General features: G+C 43.6%; 1 protein-coding gene across 1 annotated transcript in view; it reads right to left on the bottom strand.

The window, feature by feature from the left end:
- HS1BP3 (HCLS1 binding protein 3) overlaps positions 1 to 15,932 on the bottom strand; it is a 55,816-nt gene that overhangs the window by 31,982 nt on the left and 7,902 nt on the right. Inside the window, exons 3-4 of the mRNA XM_030946553.1 lie at positions 7,908 to 8,115; positions 5,789 to 6,011 (exon numbers count right to left, since the gene is read on the bottom strand). Of these exons, the coding sequence (XP_030802413.1) occupies positions 5,789 to 6,011; positions 7,908 to 8,115 (431 nt within the window). The remainder of the gene's footprint in view (positions 1 to 5,788; positions 6,012 to 7,907; positions 8,116 to 15,932) is intronic.

Below are 15,932 nucleotides of genomic sequence, written 5' to 3'. Positions count from 1 at the left end.
CCTGTCAGCCAAGGACCAGAAGGCACAGCAGCTGAACACGCATTTTGACAAGTTTGCTCCAGACCATCTGTCCAGCACACAGCAGCTGTGCTACAACACCACTCCAGCCTGCAGAAATTTTCTTCCTTGGAGGGGAAAATCCATGAGCAAGTACACTGCCCTCACCTATTATAGCTCTGGGCACTCCATCAATAAAACCACTTGGAAAGATGCTGAATGCAGGATTCCCCTTAAGCTGATTTCTGCCTCTCCATCAGCCATTCTCAGCTGCCCAAGGTTTCTGGCAGAGGAAGCAAGATCAAATGTTGCCACTCATTTCTTCCCCAAAGACAGAAGGCTGAGGCTGTTCTCAGCTCTTCTGCCACAACAGGGAAGAGGAAAGGAAAGGGAGCACTGGGATCAACAACTCAGGAGTCCAGCTCTAGCCTGACTGCCACTAAGGGGCTGGGAAACACAAAACTCTAGGATACAATCCAGAAACAACTGCTGGCTTGTGCGCCAACCTACCCTCCTCCTGCAGCCTGCCTGGCTCTACAGGCTCTGGCAAGGCCAGGGCTGGCTCCTGGTGGCTCATTCCCTGCTAATCTGCTGCTCCAAGCCATCATCTACTTCATCTGCAGCCAGGAAAAGCACTGAGTGCCTTAATAATCTCCTTACTAACTAAACCCAGCAACAGCAAACCTCTGGCACTGGAGGTGCTTGAGCTTGACCCCAGCAACAACCAGCTACAAAGACTTAAAAAAAACCCTGGCAGAAGACACCCAAAAGGTCAGCCCTCAGCAGCCCCGTCCCTTCCTAACTATTGTCAGGACTCAGCTGTATCTGTGTTTAAACACAACAGATGCAAAGCTTCCACCTACCCATGTGTCTGTATTCCTCAGGAGAGGCACAAATTTGGATGAGGAGAAGTCATAAGGAAATCCTCTGAAACAATAGTAAAGGCACAGAGTCAAGACAGAAACTCTCCAGGAGCCATGAAGAGACAGAACAACTCTTGCCTAGGGAATACTCACCTCTGTGCAGTTTGCCAGGAAAAACCTATGCCTGGGGAAATACATGCTGTCACTGAAAGATTTAGGGAGGCAAAGGAAAAAGGACGGAAGGGAGGAACGCTGTGAGGAGGAGAGGCAGCAGAGAGCTGATGAAGACAGGAAAAAAGCTCAGGAAAAGGTGGGTTCTCCCAAAGTGGTGAACAAATATTACCTCAGGAGGTAATTGCAGCTGAAGAAATGCATGCACTGAAAGGGCTGCTGCATGTTTTAACCCATGAGGCAGCCACACTCCTTTTGCAGAATTGCTGCTGCTTTGTTCAGAGGAGCTGGTTCACAGTCATTTTAATCAGCTGCTGTCTGAAGTACTAAATTCAGTTGTTGTGACTACAGAGTGGGAGGAGAGGGATGCTAAAGCTCTTGGCTTCAAAATATAAACAGTGGAACTCTGTATTTCACCCACAGAGGAAGAAGACAAAACCCAATTCAGCTGCTGTGATGTGTTTTTAATTAGCTTTAAGAAGAATACCTGGAAATGTGAACTTGATCTTGCCTGGATTAAGCATCCAAACTGGATGCCTGACTTCTCTACAGAAAGCCAAACCCTAGGGTAGCTTGAGGGCAGAGTGGAGCAAAGATGGCAGCAGGCAGAAAGCTCTGTGGGTAGAAAAACAGGGACCATACTGTTTTTTTGAGTAATTCCTTCACAGACTGGGCCTGAGCACAGGAGCTCAGTTCAACAATTCAAGCTGTTAGAACAGCCCTTAGTACCCCCCTGGCTTGGGACAACCTGCCTTCTCCTAAACCATCCCAATCACAGCCCAGGAGGCAGCCCAGGCCAGCAGGCACTTGCATGCTGGACACAGCCAACCTCACTGAGAGGACAGAGAATGTCATGGTACAGCCACAGCCAGACACTGCCCAGTCAGCCCTGGCTCAGCACTGCTGCTGCTCTGGATCCCTGCTGCACACAGCTCCCCTCACTCCCTGCCAATCTCCCTTCAAACCACTGGCAAATCACACCTTTTTCCATTGCAGAATTTTCAACAGTACCATCAAGTTCAGGTGAATAGTTCAACCAACTTGTGCTTCTCTTCCAGGCCTTGTCCTTCAGAGCTATTAGCCTCTTTCAGATCCATTGCTCTTGTTTCTTTCATTCCTAAAGGCATGCCAGTTGGAGAACTCCCTGCAACTGAGACTAGCCACATGATATTATTTTGCAATATATGAGGAAAATCCTTTAAAACATTTTTAAAAAATACTGCACCTTTAAAAACTCCAATACCAAAGCACCATGGTAGCCTACTAATGATTTAAAAATATGTATCTGCAAATGGTGAGCTCTATGGATTTAAAGAAGAGTGACAAATAGTGGTGACAAAGCTAAGTCAATACACCTAATATTGTCCCTACAATGGGGAGTTAATTATGTATCTGATTTCCTACTTATCAGGGAAATAAAACATTTTAACAAAGGAATATTATAGTGATTTTGGCTCAAGAGAAAAAAAAATGAAAAAAACCCCCAAACCCAAAAGATGCACCTTTAAAAAAATGCTATGAGAGCTTTACAATGACTTAAAAGTCACTGTATACTTAAAGTGCTAAGAAGAGTGAAATAGAGCTGTAAGTGTGCCACTGCTACAAAAGTGAGTATACTATAATTCATTCCCTTATGCATAGCTGATATCAAAGGATAGCCTTACTCTGTATTAGGAGTGATTTTTCCTACAGGACCTGTATATTCTGTCCAAAGCTAAAAAGATTTCTACAAATGTCCAGGAAAACTTGCAGAGTAATTGGTGACAATACACTGGAACACCAATGCTCTAAACTATCAAGAAACGCAGAGGGTGAAGAGAAGAAAACATATTTCAATGAATTTCAACACTGCATCCCACAAATATAAGTTAATACTGAGCACCTTTTATTCTAGGAAGAACCAGGTTTCTGGGGTAAAAAAATATAAAGAAGGAGGCATGTTAAAAGATGAAAACTTAATCAGAAATATCTATTGTTTTTGACACGCTCTTTGTTTGGACAGCAAAACCCCAAGTTTTTCTGTTGTTAAGAATCCCAGAATCACCCTGCTAACACAGAGAGAAAGCTTTGAGGCATAAGAACCATACAAAAGACAAACACAAAGTTTGTAGATCATCATTAATTACCCACAAAAGATGAGGAGCTGAACTGGGAAGTGAGTGTGCCCACCTGACATCAAAGAGCAACTCAGACACAGCCCTGAAAGCAAGGCAGACAATCAGCACCACTGGGATGTCTCTTCCAGGCAAAAGGAACCAGCCCATTATGAGCTTCCACCTGGATGAACACCAGCAATACAAAAAGAGGGAAAAAAAAGGCCCTAGCTTAGCATTTTACCCCTAAGGCCTGATATTTAACTGGCTATTGGGTGGTTCAGCAGCACAGCAGCAGTGCTGGGCCAAATCCAACTCACAGCCTTCTGGCCCAGGAGGAGAAGTTGTTACCAAATGAAGCATGCTGACAGCATATGGAGGCCAGTGCTACTGGAGCAGTTTCATCCTCATCCAGAAAGCAAAAAACCTGGAAGATTATGCCAAACACATGATTCAATTTAGGTTGGAGCTCTGCTGCTCAAAGCACTCTGGACAGCACTACTTCACAAAATGGACTGGCTTGTTTCAGTGCTGACTCTACTGCTTTCCAAAGGTTTTTCAGAGAGGAAAGGAACATGGATATTTTTTTCCTTTTAAACCTGAATTCACTAGGCACTAGGGGACAATTTACTACTAAACACATTTACCTATCTGCTTCACCTCCTGTTTATTCATTCCCATGCCAAAGTAACTTCAAGCACATGTGAAGCACTAAAGCTGTGGGGCTTCAGCTCCCTTTTCAAAGCATGCAAGCACCAAACATTTTAACAGGCATAGAAGACACCCTAACATGTCCCCTGAGAACTGCCTATCCACTGACCACTAAGCTCCTGCCTTGGGCCTCTCACCTAGACACCTCTTACTAGAAGGCACAGAGCTGGGATACAGTGCTGATGTACAATCTGATCTCCATTGATGTGAGCTGAAAATAACTTCCATGGAAGCACAGGAAGAACAGAGACAATGAAAAATCCACCTCAGAATTCTTGTCTCCACTTTCATGTTTCTGCCCCAACACTGTACATGTGAGAATCACAGAAACAGTAATAAACAGATATGGAGATGTCTTTTATAGATAGCCAGCCACTGCTTTAGAGTGAAAAACATCTGACTGCATAACTGCTGCTGCAGAGCTGCAGCTCTGTCCCAGTGAAGACCATACTTCTTATATAAATGAAGTTATTTTGATTCAGTAAGAATTGTGTACTTGGAAGGAATGGAAGCAATAAACTAAATAAGGATTAAATACCAGGTCTTGTCATCCTTCAGTGCATTAGAAGACCAAAATAATCAAGATTTTCAAATGCTATGTCAAGCTGTGCAGAGAAGAAAAGCAAACTTCTTGCTTGTTTTGGCATAACAAGCTTTTTACAGCTTCTATTTGTTATAAGTTGGAAAATATAACATTGCATTTGCTAACCCAATAGATCATTTTCCTATCCAAAAAAGGACAGCTGCTTTTGTAAAAATACAAACTAAGGACCATTTTGTGGGAAGTATTGCTTTATCTAATCTCTTGTTGTAAATAGTTATTGAAATTTTTAAACTCTCCTTAAACAAAAGAATAATTTTTATGCTGAGTAATTCAGCACATTTTATCAAAAGAGTAATAGTTAATGTTTTTCTGGTGAATCTTTTCTGATTTAAAGGATTAAATACTTCAAGTAAAAAGGACAATATCTGGGCATCCACAATTACATGATTGTAATAGCAGGAGGAAAGTTCAAATAGTGCTTCCAGTATTATTCATCTTATTTGACCAAATTTAGTGTAGGAGACTCCAGCTTAGACCTAGAGTGAATGATCCCCCAGAAATGATTTAATGGGAAACACCAAGAGAGGGGTCTGGCTTGTTACTCTCAGTTACTGCCTACTGCTATGCAGAAGCATTTTGAAAGCACAGTCTAGATCCAAGACAACACTCAGTAGTGGCTGGGACTCTGGGTGGCTGGAACCATCCAGCTGGGTCAGTCAGTGCTTACTGAAGATTAAGAACAGCTACACCTCCTTCACTTGTACATCTAAAGCCTGAGACACCCTACAAAGTAGTTGATAATCATGGTCCCAGCACAGAAAAACTTAACTTGCTTCCAGACTTTAGTAGTTAAGAAATCAGTTTGAAATTCAGTGAGAAATTCCATCTTGAAGTGAAGAAATTAACTGGCTGAAAATTACTGGACACACAGATACCAGTATCAGGAAGCTTTGCCCCAATTACTGTTTCTCAAACTGTTACTGCATATGCCTTAGTGGCATTTAGCATGTGACACCTTCAGACAAAGGAAAAAGGAAAGAAAAGCCACAAGTCAGCTCAAAAGCAGTTCCAGACACTGTAATCAGAGTGTCTTGTGTACTCCAGAAGGCACATCCACTGATTCTGGAGGACTGATGCTTTGTGGTGGAGCCCTGCAGCGCCCAGCAAAATACCTCCTGTAGCTGGGACTGCTACCAAGGCACTCATCATGTCACTATCACTTCAATGTCTTGAGGAATGCACTGAAAAGGCACTACCAAGTCTCTTCCCTCTATCAAAGCACCTCACTCATGAACTGCAGAGGCCCCTCCTCCTCTGTGAAATTTAGCAATGTGGGGACAGTGACAGACAACAGCCTTATTCAGAAAGGCTGAAGTCTAAATACCTAATTTACAGGATTTTAGCCATACCTGATTATACCAAGAGGGTCTAAAATTTCTTCTTCTTCTTCCTCATCTTCCCCTTCTTTTTTTTCCCCTTTTTTGGCATCTTCCACTGATAAAAGCTGTGAGATTAAGTCAGGTGTCTTCTCTTCTTTGAAAAAATCCAATGCCTCATTTTCTTCATCTTCTTTCTCCCTGTCATCAGGCATGTTTTTACCCTTGAAGTCAACAGCACTGGAAGATTTTGTTCCTGCAAAACATAGTAATGGAGGCAAAACTGACTATACAAGATAAAAACTACAGGTTTTTTATACCTTGCACTTGTTGCTGAGAGTTTTGTTTGAGGAATGAAGGACATGATCAGCTTTTGTCAAACTCTTTCAAAACACTCCCACTGTTCCCTTTATTCACTATGTGTCATGATGTGTCTGATGTGTTTACTGATTCAAAGTAGTTAAGTAGAGAAAGATAGAGGAAATGAACTTTATCTGAGACACAGCAGCACATGTCAAATCTGCTTATTTTTGTTCCTTCTACAGTCAACAGGAACAACAGAATTTCCACGTGGTGATTAATCCCATCCAAATGAAGTCATGAGAGTTTCTCTTTGAAGTGTCTACTGGCTACAGAGACACTGTAAATACTCGGCACAGATGTAGGTAGCTAACTTTCACATAGCTAGTAGAGATAAAATCCTCTTTCTGATACATTTTAATTAACTTGGGTTAAAATTAGAGCATTGGACAGCATGTTTCTACAGCAGCTCTTCAGTTTATAGTGAAAAATGAAGCCTGAAATTCTAACACCCTTCAGTATGCAAGATGCATCCAGCTCAGCAAATTCAGCCAATTGAAAAATAAAACTAAGTCTTCTCACCATACTTGTTACATGCAAAGGGCAGAAGAATGACGAGAAAATGGTTCCTTGTTGGTGAGTTTCTGAATGTTCAGGGAAGCAGTTTAAAATCATGAGACCAAATAAAAAAAAAAAGGCTGCTGAAAACTGTGATGAATAAAATTCATGGCTACACCATTTTGACTATTGGAGCAGCATGGCATGGGAGACTCATCTCACCTAGCTTTTCATGTCTGCATCTGCCAAATCAGGGTAAGATTGACATTATTCTAAGGCAAATTCTGATTTCAAATTACTTGCACCCAATCTACCCACAGAATGGAGTCCAGTCTAGTTTAGCTACAGATGTGCACCATGGTTAGGTTAACCAGCAAGCAAAGATCACTCAACATGAATTCTGAATTCTTTGTGCAAGGGATCTGCTTTCAAGAGAATATTGCCCAGGGAAAAAAAGCAAACAAAAACCTTACTACCTGGATTTTGCCCCCTTTGACTTTAGGAAGCTCCCAGTTTCACAGAACTAATCTGGCCACACCTGACACTTCTGCAAAATGGGCTGTTTACACTTGTTAGCTTCTTGCAACTTCAGTTACTTAAAAGTAACCCTCCAGTAAGAATCCTGCACAGCACCAGGCTGGAGTATTCCTTGCTCAGCTGCCCTCAGCTGAATTAAAAACAGAGAACTCATTTGTTCCACTCATTCAGTAACTCCCTGCTATGTCCAAGGGACGTAAGAAAGGAACTGTAAGAATCAGACAAGACAACAAGAGCTGGACATAAGGCTAAGGTAACCTAAGAAAAAAAATTAAAATTAACAAAAAAGAAAAAAAATCTAGGCAGAGAATGTGTTTAACTAATAAAGAATTTGTCTTCCATTTAAATCTTTCTCAGAGTCGAATAATTTGCAGGAAAATCAGACAAAACATGGAAGAGTTGCTCAGTAAGGGAGACCCTGCACTGTCCCTTTAGGGTCCATCTCGTCACTGACAACATATGACTACTCAGCCTTCTAAACTCACATGTTCTGAAGTACAGCAGGAAATCAGGGACAGGCTAGCACAATGCTTGCTTTGGAGGTACCTATCAACATCTCTAAATGAGGCAGGTGTCCACTGAGAGGAGGGAGAAACACTAGCAAACATGACTGTGCAGCTCTGTAAATGCACATGCGGATATTTTCAGGGACAGCCTTTATTCTGGCACTCTCTAGTTTTTGGCTGCCCAAGTCAAGAACTTAACACTTCCACAAAGCACATTCCTGGGAGAGGGGACACTCACATCTTTTAGTTACCTAAAAATTCCAGTAACTCAGGACTCGTTGCTAGATCCTCATCTTTGGAGATGAATTTCATGATGTCATTGAACATAGCTCTTCGCTCAGAGATGTCAGATTCCCCCACAAAGAGAACTTTTCTAGGCAGGAGTGGCAGAGAGACCTGTGGATATCGTGCTGTCAGTCTCTGGTAGAGCTCCTCGATCTCGCTGTACTTCTTGGAAACCTGCAATGAAAATGTGTTGCCTGGGTTCATTTCTTTACAGGTGAGACAGGAGTAGCAAAGCAGCAGTGAAGTGCTGTGAAACATTAACTGTGGAAGTGGAAGACCATGTATTAGCAAGGAGCTTTACATATGACCTAGCAAAGTCATATGCAAGCCTGTTATGTACCCAGTGAATCCTCAAGCATTGTTGCTAGTCTTCTAATTCTGTTATTAAAAATCCACTGCTTAATGGAATTAAAGTTCATTGCCAGAATCCATTTGTCTGACTCATCAGCTAATGAAATACTGGGAAGGTGACTGCTGCAGATACTTTTCTGACAGCAGGAATCCTTGTCCACTAAAAGTGACGCCCAGTCCTGAGAGACAGGAGGGAAGAAAAGCCCTGCCTGGTAGGTACATGGTGGAGAAAGCTGCCCATGTCTTTGCACCACTGTCCCACTCCTCACTCCTGGTGGCTTCAGTGCCCTTTGGCTGCTTAGGCCTAAAAAACTGTCACGTTTTCTGTCCTGAAGAGCACATGACACAAAAACCTAAGGGCAAAGACCTCAGCTGACCCCTGACTATTCAGTTCATCCATGAGAAAATAAAAATCAACAACTTGGCCATGGCCTAAAAGGTTCTCATACAGGGAGAAGATGCCAACAGTGCATGGAGTCAGTCCTTCTGTGGACAAAGACAGGAAGCCTGAGGAGAAATAAAGCTCAAGATATTACAAGGAAAGCAATAGCTATGGGAATGTTGGTTAGAAAAGGTGTGGCTTTTATGCCACATTAAGTATTGAACTCAGTACCTTAAACCAATACACAAAACCCACACACAAACGAAACACTATCTCTAAGTGATGTTACAGATGCAATGAGGGTGGCTTCCCTGTTCTGTGGTGTTATACAGATAATATATGCGTCAAGGCCCTCCATGGATCCATAATCTACCAAACTGTTTCAATTAATACAGAGATAAAAAAATACCCCAAAAACAGTGCTAGTGGAGTGCATAGGGCACAGATACTCTCTTAGGGTCCAGCTCTCATCTTCCTGTAACATGTTTTGCTGAACTCTAGAGGAGTGAATCCCAATTAACACTGCAATATGTGCAGTACTGCACATACTGAGATGGATATAGAAGAAGGAGAGACTCAAGTACCACATCTTGGAATGGAGTAATGCAGAGTTCTCCCACCAACACAGTGATAAAGAAAGTCAACCTAACAAAAAGCACAGAAGAGAAATGAGTTACAGATCAATGCAGAATCTCTGCACTGCATCTATACAAGCAAACTAAACAGCATCAGGCATATTCCCAGCCACTGGAACCTGAGAGCATCTACTAGAAACCTCATTTACAGCATCTGCTGGAACCTGACAATGTCTGGCACAGTTCCTACACTCTGGGCAGCTGCCATGCCCCCAGATAACTCTTCAGCCCAACATCTGGCCCAGTGGAGAGACCCCAGAGCAGCCAGTTTGGGCACTGACGCCCACTGCAGATGGTAAGGAAGTTTCACGCTGTGCATGCAGCCAGACTGTGTGAGCTGCACTCCCCGCCAGGGAACAGGCCCTGGCAGTAACAGGCACACCTCAGCCAGTTCACTGATTCAGATGTGGACACAAAGAGCAATAACCACCTCAGCTTCACGCTTCCCTGCCTTTCGCAGTAATTATCAACCTAGCCAGATGATTTGGAAAAGCATTTGCATTTCAGCCGTACAAATGTTCACTGTGGGTTCAGTGCCCAGGCACAAAAGGCAAGCAGCTTTGTAACAAAGATATGAAACACAACACCCAACCTGAGTCGACAGGAGAATGAAAACCAAGAATTTTAGACTTGTCTTGTGAAAGCAACAAAGGTAAAGTGTAAGTAACACTGTGTTCCACATGCTGGATCTGAAATGCCATTCAGCAACCAGGCACTAAAGTGAGGGCAATAGAGATGCTCCAGAACATCACAATCTTCCCTCTGAAAGATCCCCCCAAAAAGAGAGGGGAAAGCAATTCCAGAGCTTCTGAACTGCTGTACATTTTTGGTTTGCTAGGTCCTAGTAGCACTCTGAGCAGGGTAGGATGCCTGAGCCCTTCCCAAACATACTATGTAAGCACAAATGTAAGGGCAGTAAGGAATTCACTGGTGCTCTTTCAAACGAATAAACATCATTACCCTTCAACCAGGGAAAAAAAATTAAGTCTGATCTGCGAAAAACATTTAACATCTAATTAATTTCAATAATAGCTACCAAATTAATTTCTGAAAGCATTACAAGACAGCAGCCAATCAAGATTATGCCAAAACAGTTTTTTAAAAATACTCTAACACTGAACTGAGATACACAAACTTATTTCTTTCCCCACTTAATTTTCATTCCTCCTCTATCAAAGTCTGTAAATTATTCATAAATCTCAGTTTATGTCTAATTACACCACTGAACCTAAAGCAAATGCACATCCTCGCATCCCGTCGCTAATTGCGCCTTTGTGGATCTGCGTGGGCTTTGAACAACAACGCCGAGAACGCACAGGCGACACGGAATACCGAGTGTGACAGCACTGTCCCCAAAGCATACTAATGCGCTTCCCAGAGCCCGCAGCACAGCGTGCCGGCCGATAGATATCCTGCAGTGCCGGGATGCCCTCTGCTGGAACACCCTGTTGTACCAGAGAGGTGTCAGCCCTGCAGAACACCCTGCTGTACCAGCGAGGTGTCCAAAAATGGTTTTGCCCTCCAGCCAAAACCATTCCCCACTTACCGAAGTCCAGTGCTGGCCCCGGCCAGCCCAGGCTCCTCACCCACTCTCCCTGTGCCTCCAGCTCTGGCAGCCACAGACTCCTCGACATCCTCACTCAGCTCTGCTGCCAGGTTTACCTGGGGACTGGTGCTGGAAATGCAGTGGTACGGCTGGCTGAGCCCAGCAGCCCCAGACTGGTGTGCTGAGAATCACCAAACGGTTTGGGTTAGAAGGGACCCTAAAGATCATCCTGTTCAATATGGGAGGGATGCCTTCCCCTGGACCAGGCTGCTCAGAGTCCCATTCAATCTGGTCTTGAACAGTTCCAGGGATGGGGCTGCCACAGCTTCTCTGGAAGATGATTTGATATGCCAGTGGCTTAGCATCCCACAGTCAAGAATTTTTTCCTTACATCTAATCTAAACTTTCCCTTCTTCAGCTTAAGGCCATCCTCCCTTATCAATTCCAGGCCCTTGTAGCCAGTCCCTCTCCTGCTTTCTTACAGCTCCTTCAGGTACTGGAAGGAGTCTAGTGTCACCCTGGAGCCTTCTCCAGGCTGAACAGGCTCTCTGGGTGTCCTCACTGAGAGCTGTCCCAGCTCTATGACCACTTATGTACCCTTCCTCTGGATCTGCCCCAACAGGTCCATGTCTTTCCTGTACTTGGGACCCCAGAGCTGGATGCAGCAGTACAGAGGCCTTACACAAGTGCCAGACAGGTTCCACAGAGTGTATGAGTGTATTTTTTCATACAAATCCCAGACATGACGCAGAGCATTCTCATACCTTTCTAGTCAGCAAGCACTGCTCTGCTGCAACAATTCTGCACTCTTTCAATTTGACATCCTCTGTCAATCTTCCAGGAGAAAGGTGTATCAGCATGTAACAAAATTAAATCCTGCCTTTCCTGGTTATCACTTACAGCCCTTTGAAAATCCTTGATGGATCCTATGGCCCAAAATGTCAGGATAGAAAATAAGCACTGCTCTAAACCCCATTTTACCAATCCTATTAAGTAAACAAAGTTTGATTTGATTAATATTCAAATATTTTTCTTCTGCTGCCAGTAATTCCTCCAGGTGTTGATCCTGCAGTTATCTCTCCCCCTCCATGCCTCTAACTGAACTCTGTGAACACTGCGGAGCTAAACCCCACCACCTGTAAGTCAGCCTGAGTGCACACACTTCAAGGAGCTCTGTCAAGTCACAGTATCAAAGGCTCAATCTGCTTCACTTCAAAAGAGTTAATCATGCAAATACAGCAAAGCATGTGCACATTTGCCAGGTCAAGACCTTATTTGCCTGTAACAATTAATATCCAACACAGAACTTAAAAAGACAGACAGGGATGGGTTGAATTTTTTTTCTCCCACTGGGAACAAATAAATAAGTTGAATGTGATCAAGTATAGCTAGAAGGTTAAGAAAACCACCATGAAGTTCAAAGTGAAAGTCTGAAGCTTGCTACTAATCCTTCAAATCTCATGCATGTGCCTTGCCCCCCTCTTCCCAAGGGCCTCACACAGGAAAGTACACACCGGAATGGCTGCGGGATACGAGCCTGGCACTCACAGTTGTGCACAGAATTTGATCCCACTCAGTATTAATGCTATTTAATGCCTCCTTTCCCTTCAAAGCTCCTTTTACTGCCTCATTTGTGACCTCAAACTTGTCTTCATATGCTTTATATCTACTGCAAGGATTTCGACAAAATGGAGATCTCAGAGCCAACTTGAGCCCTTTGCCAGTCAGAGCACACCAACAAAGAGCACAATTGATTTTACAGTATGTCATGAAAACCAGGGCTACAGTGACTTTCTTCTTATAAAGCCCACTTCTTAACAGCCAGAAAAGGGAGATCCAGCATCTCTGTCCTTTTAAACAACCACTAGCTTTGGGTACAGGAATCAAAAGCACCCCTTCTCCCAGGCAGCGCAACCCAAGCTTTTGCTTGGAAACTCCCAATTCAAGCCATACCAGAATTAATGATGCTTGGTGACCCCGTGGGTGTGCATTATGGTAGATTTTAATTACATGACCACATGCTGTTCTCCTCATCTGTTTTGCCCAGCAGAAGAGCAAGAACTCTAATATTTCTTTTTAATCAGCATGAATCCTTAGTGGCTCCTGAACCTATTGCTACACTGAGCATGAATTTTTCCCCTCCTCTCACATCACAGAAGCCATAAGGTGAAGGAATTTATCTTCACAACATACCTGCACAGTCAGAAAAATGCAACTCCAATGCACAGATTTTGAGGCCACCCCAAAAAAAAAAAAAGTCCAACATATGCAAAAATGCAATGATGAAAACATAAATGAATACACACCCACGTATTCATACACTCCCTCATTTTTAGGAGTTCTATAGTAAATGCCTCCCTAAATTGTGCTATGCCTGTCAAACACCAGTAGTTATTTGTTCAGCTTTGAAAAAGAAAAAACTTGACTAACAAATAACTTGTACAGAAGACTCAAACTGGATGCAGATACAAAGAGAAGGCACTAAAGGCTGGGTGGGTTTTTAATAAGGCTGGGAAGGGAGAAGTTAATTGCTAAAAAAGCTAAGGTGTGGCTAGAAGAAATGCCTTTAAGAAAAGCAAAGCCTCTTCTTGTTATCAAGAAAATGGCAAATCTACAGGCAATAATTAAATATCACCTTGGTAGCAGTACCAAAGAGAAAACCAATTTCCCTCTTTCGATAGTACAAGAGTATTGTGACCTTTGAAAGAAATGCAACTGACTTTTCCTTTAATTACCAAATATAACTTTAAGGTTATGCAGTTCTAAAACCCATTTGCCCTATTTTACAATTAGCATTTTTTTAAAATTAAAAAATGCCCCCACTTTCTAATAATTTAGAGTGGCATCACAGAAGTGAATTTCTTATTCTGTTAAGAATTCTTCACAAATATTTTAATTAGAGATGTCATGATGCTGATTTTGCATAGTCCTGTTAAGGCTGGGGAGTAGGGCACTCTGGATTGTTTAGACCCACAGTAAAGGCTTCACAGGTCAGATCTGAAGTCTCTTTTTGATGTTCATCTGGTTTTTGCCATAGGGCCTTAACACAGCTCGATCTTGACAGGACGAGAGGACAGAGCCTCAAGCTGCACCAGGGGAGGTCCAGATTGGACATCAGAAATAATTTCTTCATGGAAATGGTCATTAAACATTGGAATGGACTACCCAGGGAAGTGCTGGAGTTACCATTCCTGGAGGTGTTCAAGAAACATCCGGACATGGCACTTGGTGCTCCAGCGTAGTTGACAAGGTGGTGATCTGTCAAAAGCTGGGTCAAGGATCTTAAAGACCATTTCCCACCCAAATGATCCTATGATTCGATCCTGGAGACCACAGCCAGCTTAGAGGACGCTTCTGCCTTGCTCACCAGCCTTTCCCAGGGAAAAGAGGAGCCACTGGTCCCACTGACCAGCACTTGCTGAGCGAGGTGCAGGCCCCGAGGGCAGGGCAGGAGCAACAGGGCAAGGAGGAGCCACAAAACACAGACCTGGCTCCCCAGCTGGCCAAAACAAAAACAATCTGAAAATCAGCATGCAGAGACAAGGAAAATCCTACTACACCTGCCTGCCTTCTCTAACCTACGTGTCGCCTCAGCGCTGTGACACTGATTCCTTCCTCCAATTTGACAGTTTCAAAAAAAGCAAAAAAATATGTCCCCTCTCCCATTCTGCTCCAGAAGAGTCACATAGTAGCTTCTTCTTCCTCCTTCAGATGTCTCATCTCACTCTGCTTTGTGATACAAATTTGATGTGTTAGATCTGCTGCCCATTGCAGCCTCGTTCTCTGCTGTTCCTCAGGTACCTCTCTTACGCTTCACTGCAAACTCTGGGGAAGGGTCACAGCTCTTGCTCGTGCTGCTCCAGCATCCAGCAGAACAGGGCACTGCACAGACACTCTGGGCACAACCCACCTTCCCCAGCAGCCACAGGACTGGCACTTAGCTAAAGGTTGAGCCATCTGCCTACACGCATGAGGTATCTCAGCTCCCATGACAGTCATTGTAAAATGACATTTTGGTGAAATGTGACTGAAGCTCAACTCGCCTGAACACAGGCAGCCAGTGGCACCTTGGATGCTGTATGTATTCTCCTTGCTGTTTCAGGGCAGCGCCAATGCCTTTATGTCCTCTGTCATTCCTGCCAGCCCTGTGCACACACCTACGGTAATTTAGGGTTTCTCAAATGGTGCAAGACATTTATGTCATTCAAAGTGGGTTTCCCCACCCCACAGATGCTCAGCTACATCCTTTTCAACTGCACTGCACCGATGGGGATGGGAGTTTAGAAAACCAAACACAGACATCTGCAGACGGCTCTGCCCAGAAAAAGGTATCCCATGCTATCTGAGATGCTCTGGGGTATCCAAAGGGCTTGTGTGTAGCAGGTTAATACCACACAAGATCTATAGGAAACCCACGACTTCTGAAGGCCAGGCAGGAAATCCCAGGGCACCTCCAAGTGCACAGTGATTTGCGTGCAACTCTACTGACCCTCAAGCATTTCAGCCTGGAGTTGAAGCCCCCCACTGCAGCTGTCTACAATGTAGATACTTTCCCTTTATGGTCAAAGAAGAGAGACATTTCCAGAGGATGAGTCACATCATTCCCCTCTTCCCCACTGACCATATAAGCACGGACAGACTCAGATTAAAATATCCAACTTACAGAGAGATAAGTTACGACAGGTGAATCCCTCTGCTCCCTCCAGTAATACCCACAGACAAGACCCATCAGAATGAATCGATGTAAAGCATCCATCCTCAACCTCCCAGCTCACGGTTTTAAATTACTCTCACACAACAAACTATAGAATATATCATATTTAGTCAGCTGAAAAAAATGTAACTGATGAGATAAATGTTATTCTCGTCAGGCTCCACCAGTTATCTTCTTCATGAAGAATGAAATGTCAGGAGACCTCACCAGAGGAGAAATCAGGAAGGTTCATTTCACTTGAGAAGAGCAACTGAGGGCTGAAAATCCTCCCAGAGAGACATGGGAACAGACAATCCCAGCAAGCAGAGGGGCTGCAGTACAATGTCTGCCTCTCCTCTTTATAGACAAGCTGATTTTATAAAC

Source organism: Camarhynchus parvulus, chromosome 3 (assembly GCF_901933205.1).
Source record: "Camarhynchus parvulus chromosome 3, STF_HiC, whole genome shotgun sequence".
NCBI classification, from domain to species: domain Eukaryota; kingdom Metazoa; phylum Chordata; class Aves; order Passeriformes; family Thraupidae; genus Camarhynchus; species Camarhynchus parvulus.
The sequence above is the reverse complement of the archived record's forward strand: the minus strand, read 5'-3'. Positions and strand labels throughout refer to the sequence as shown.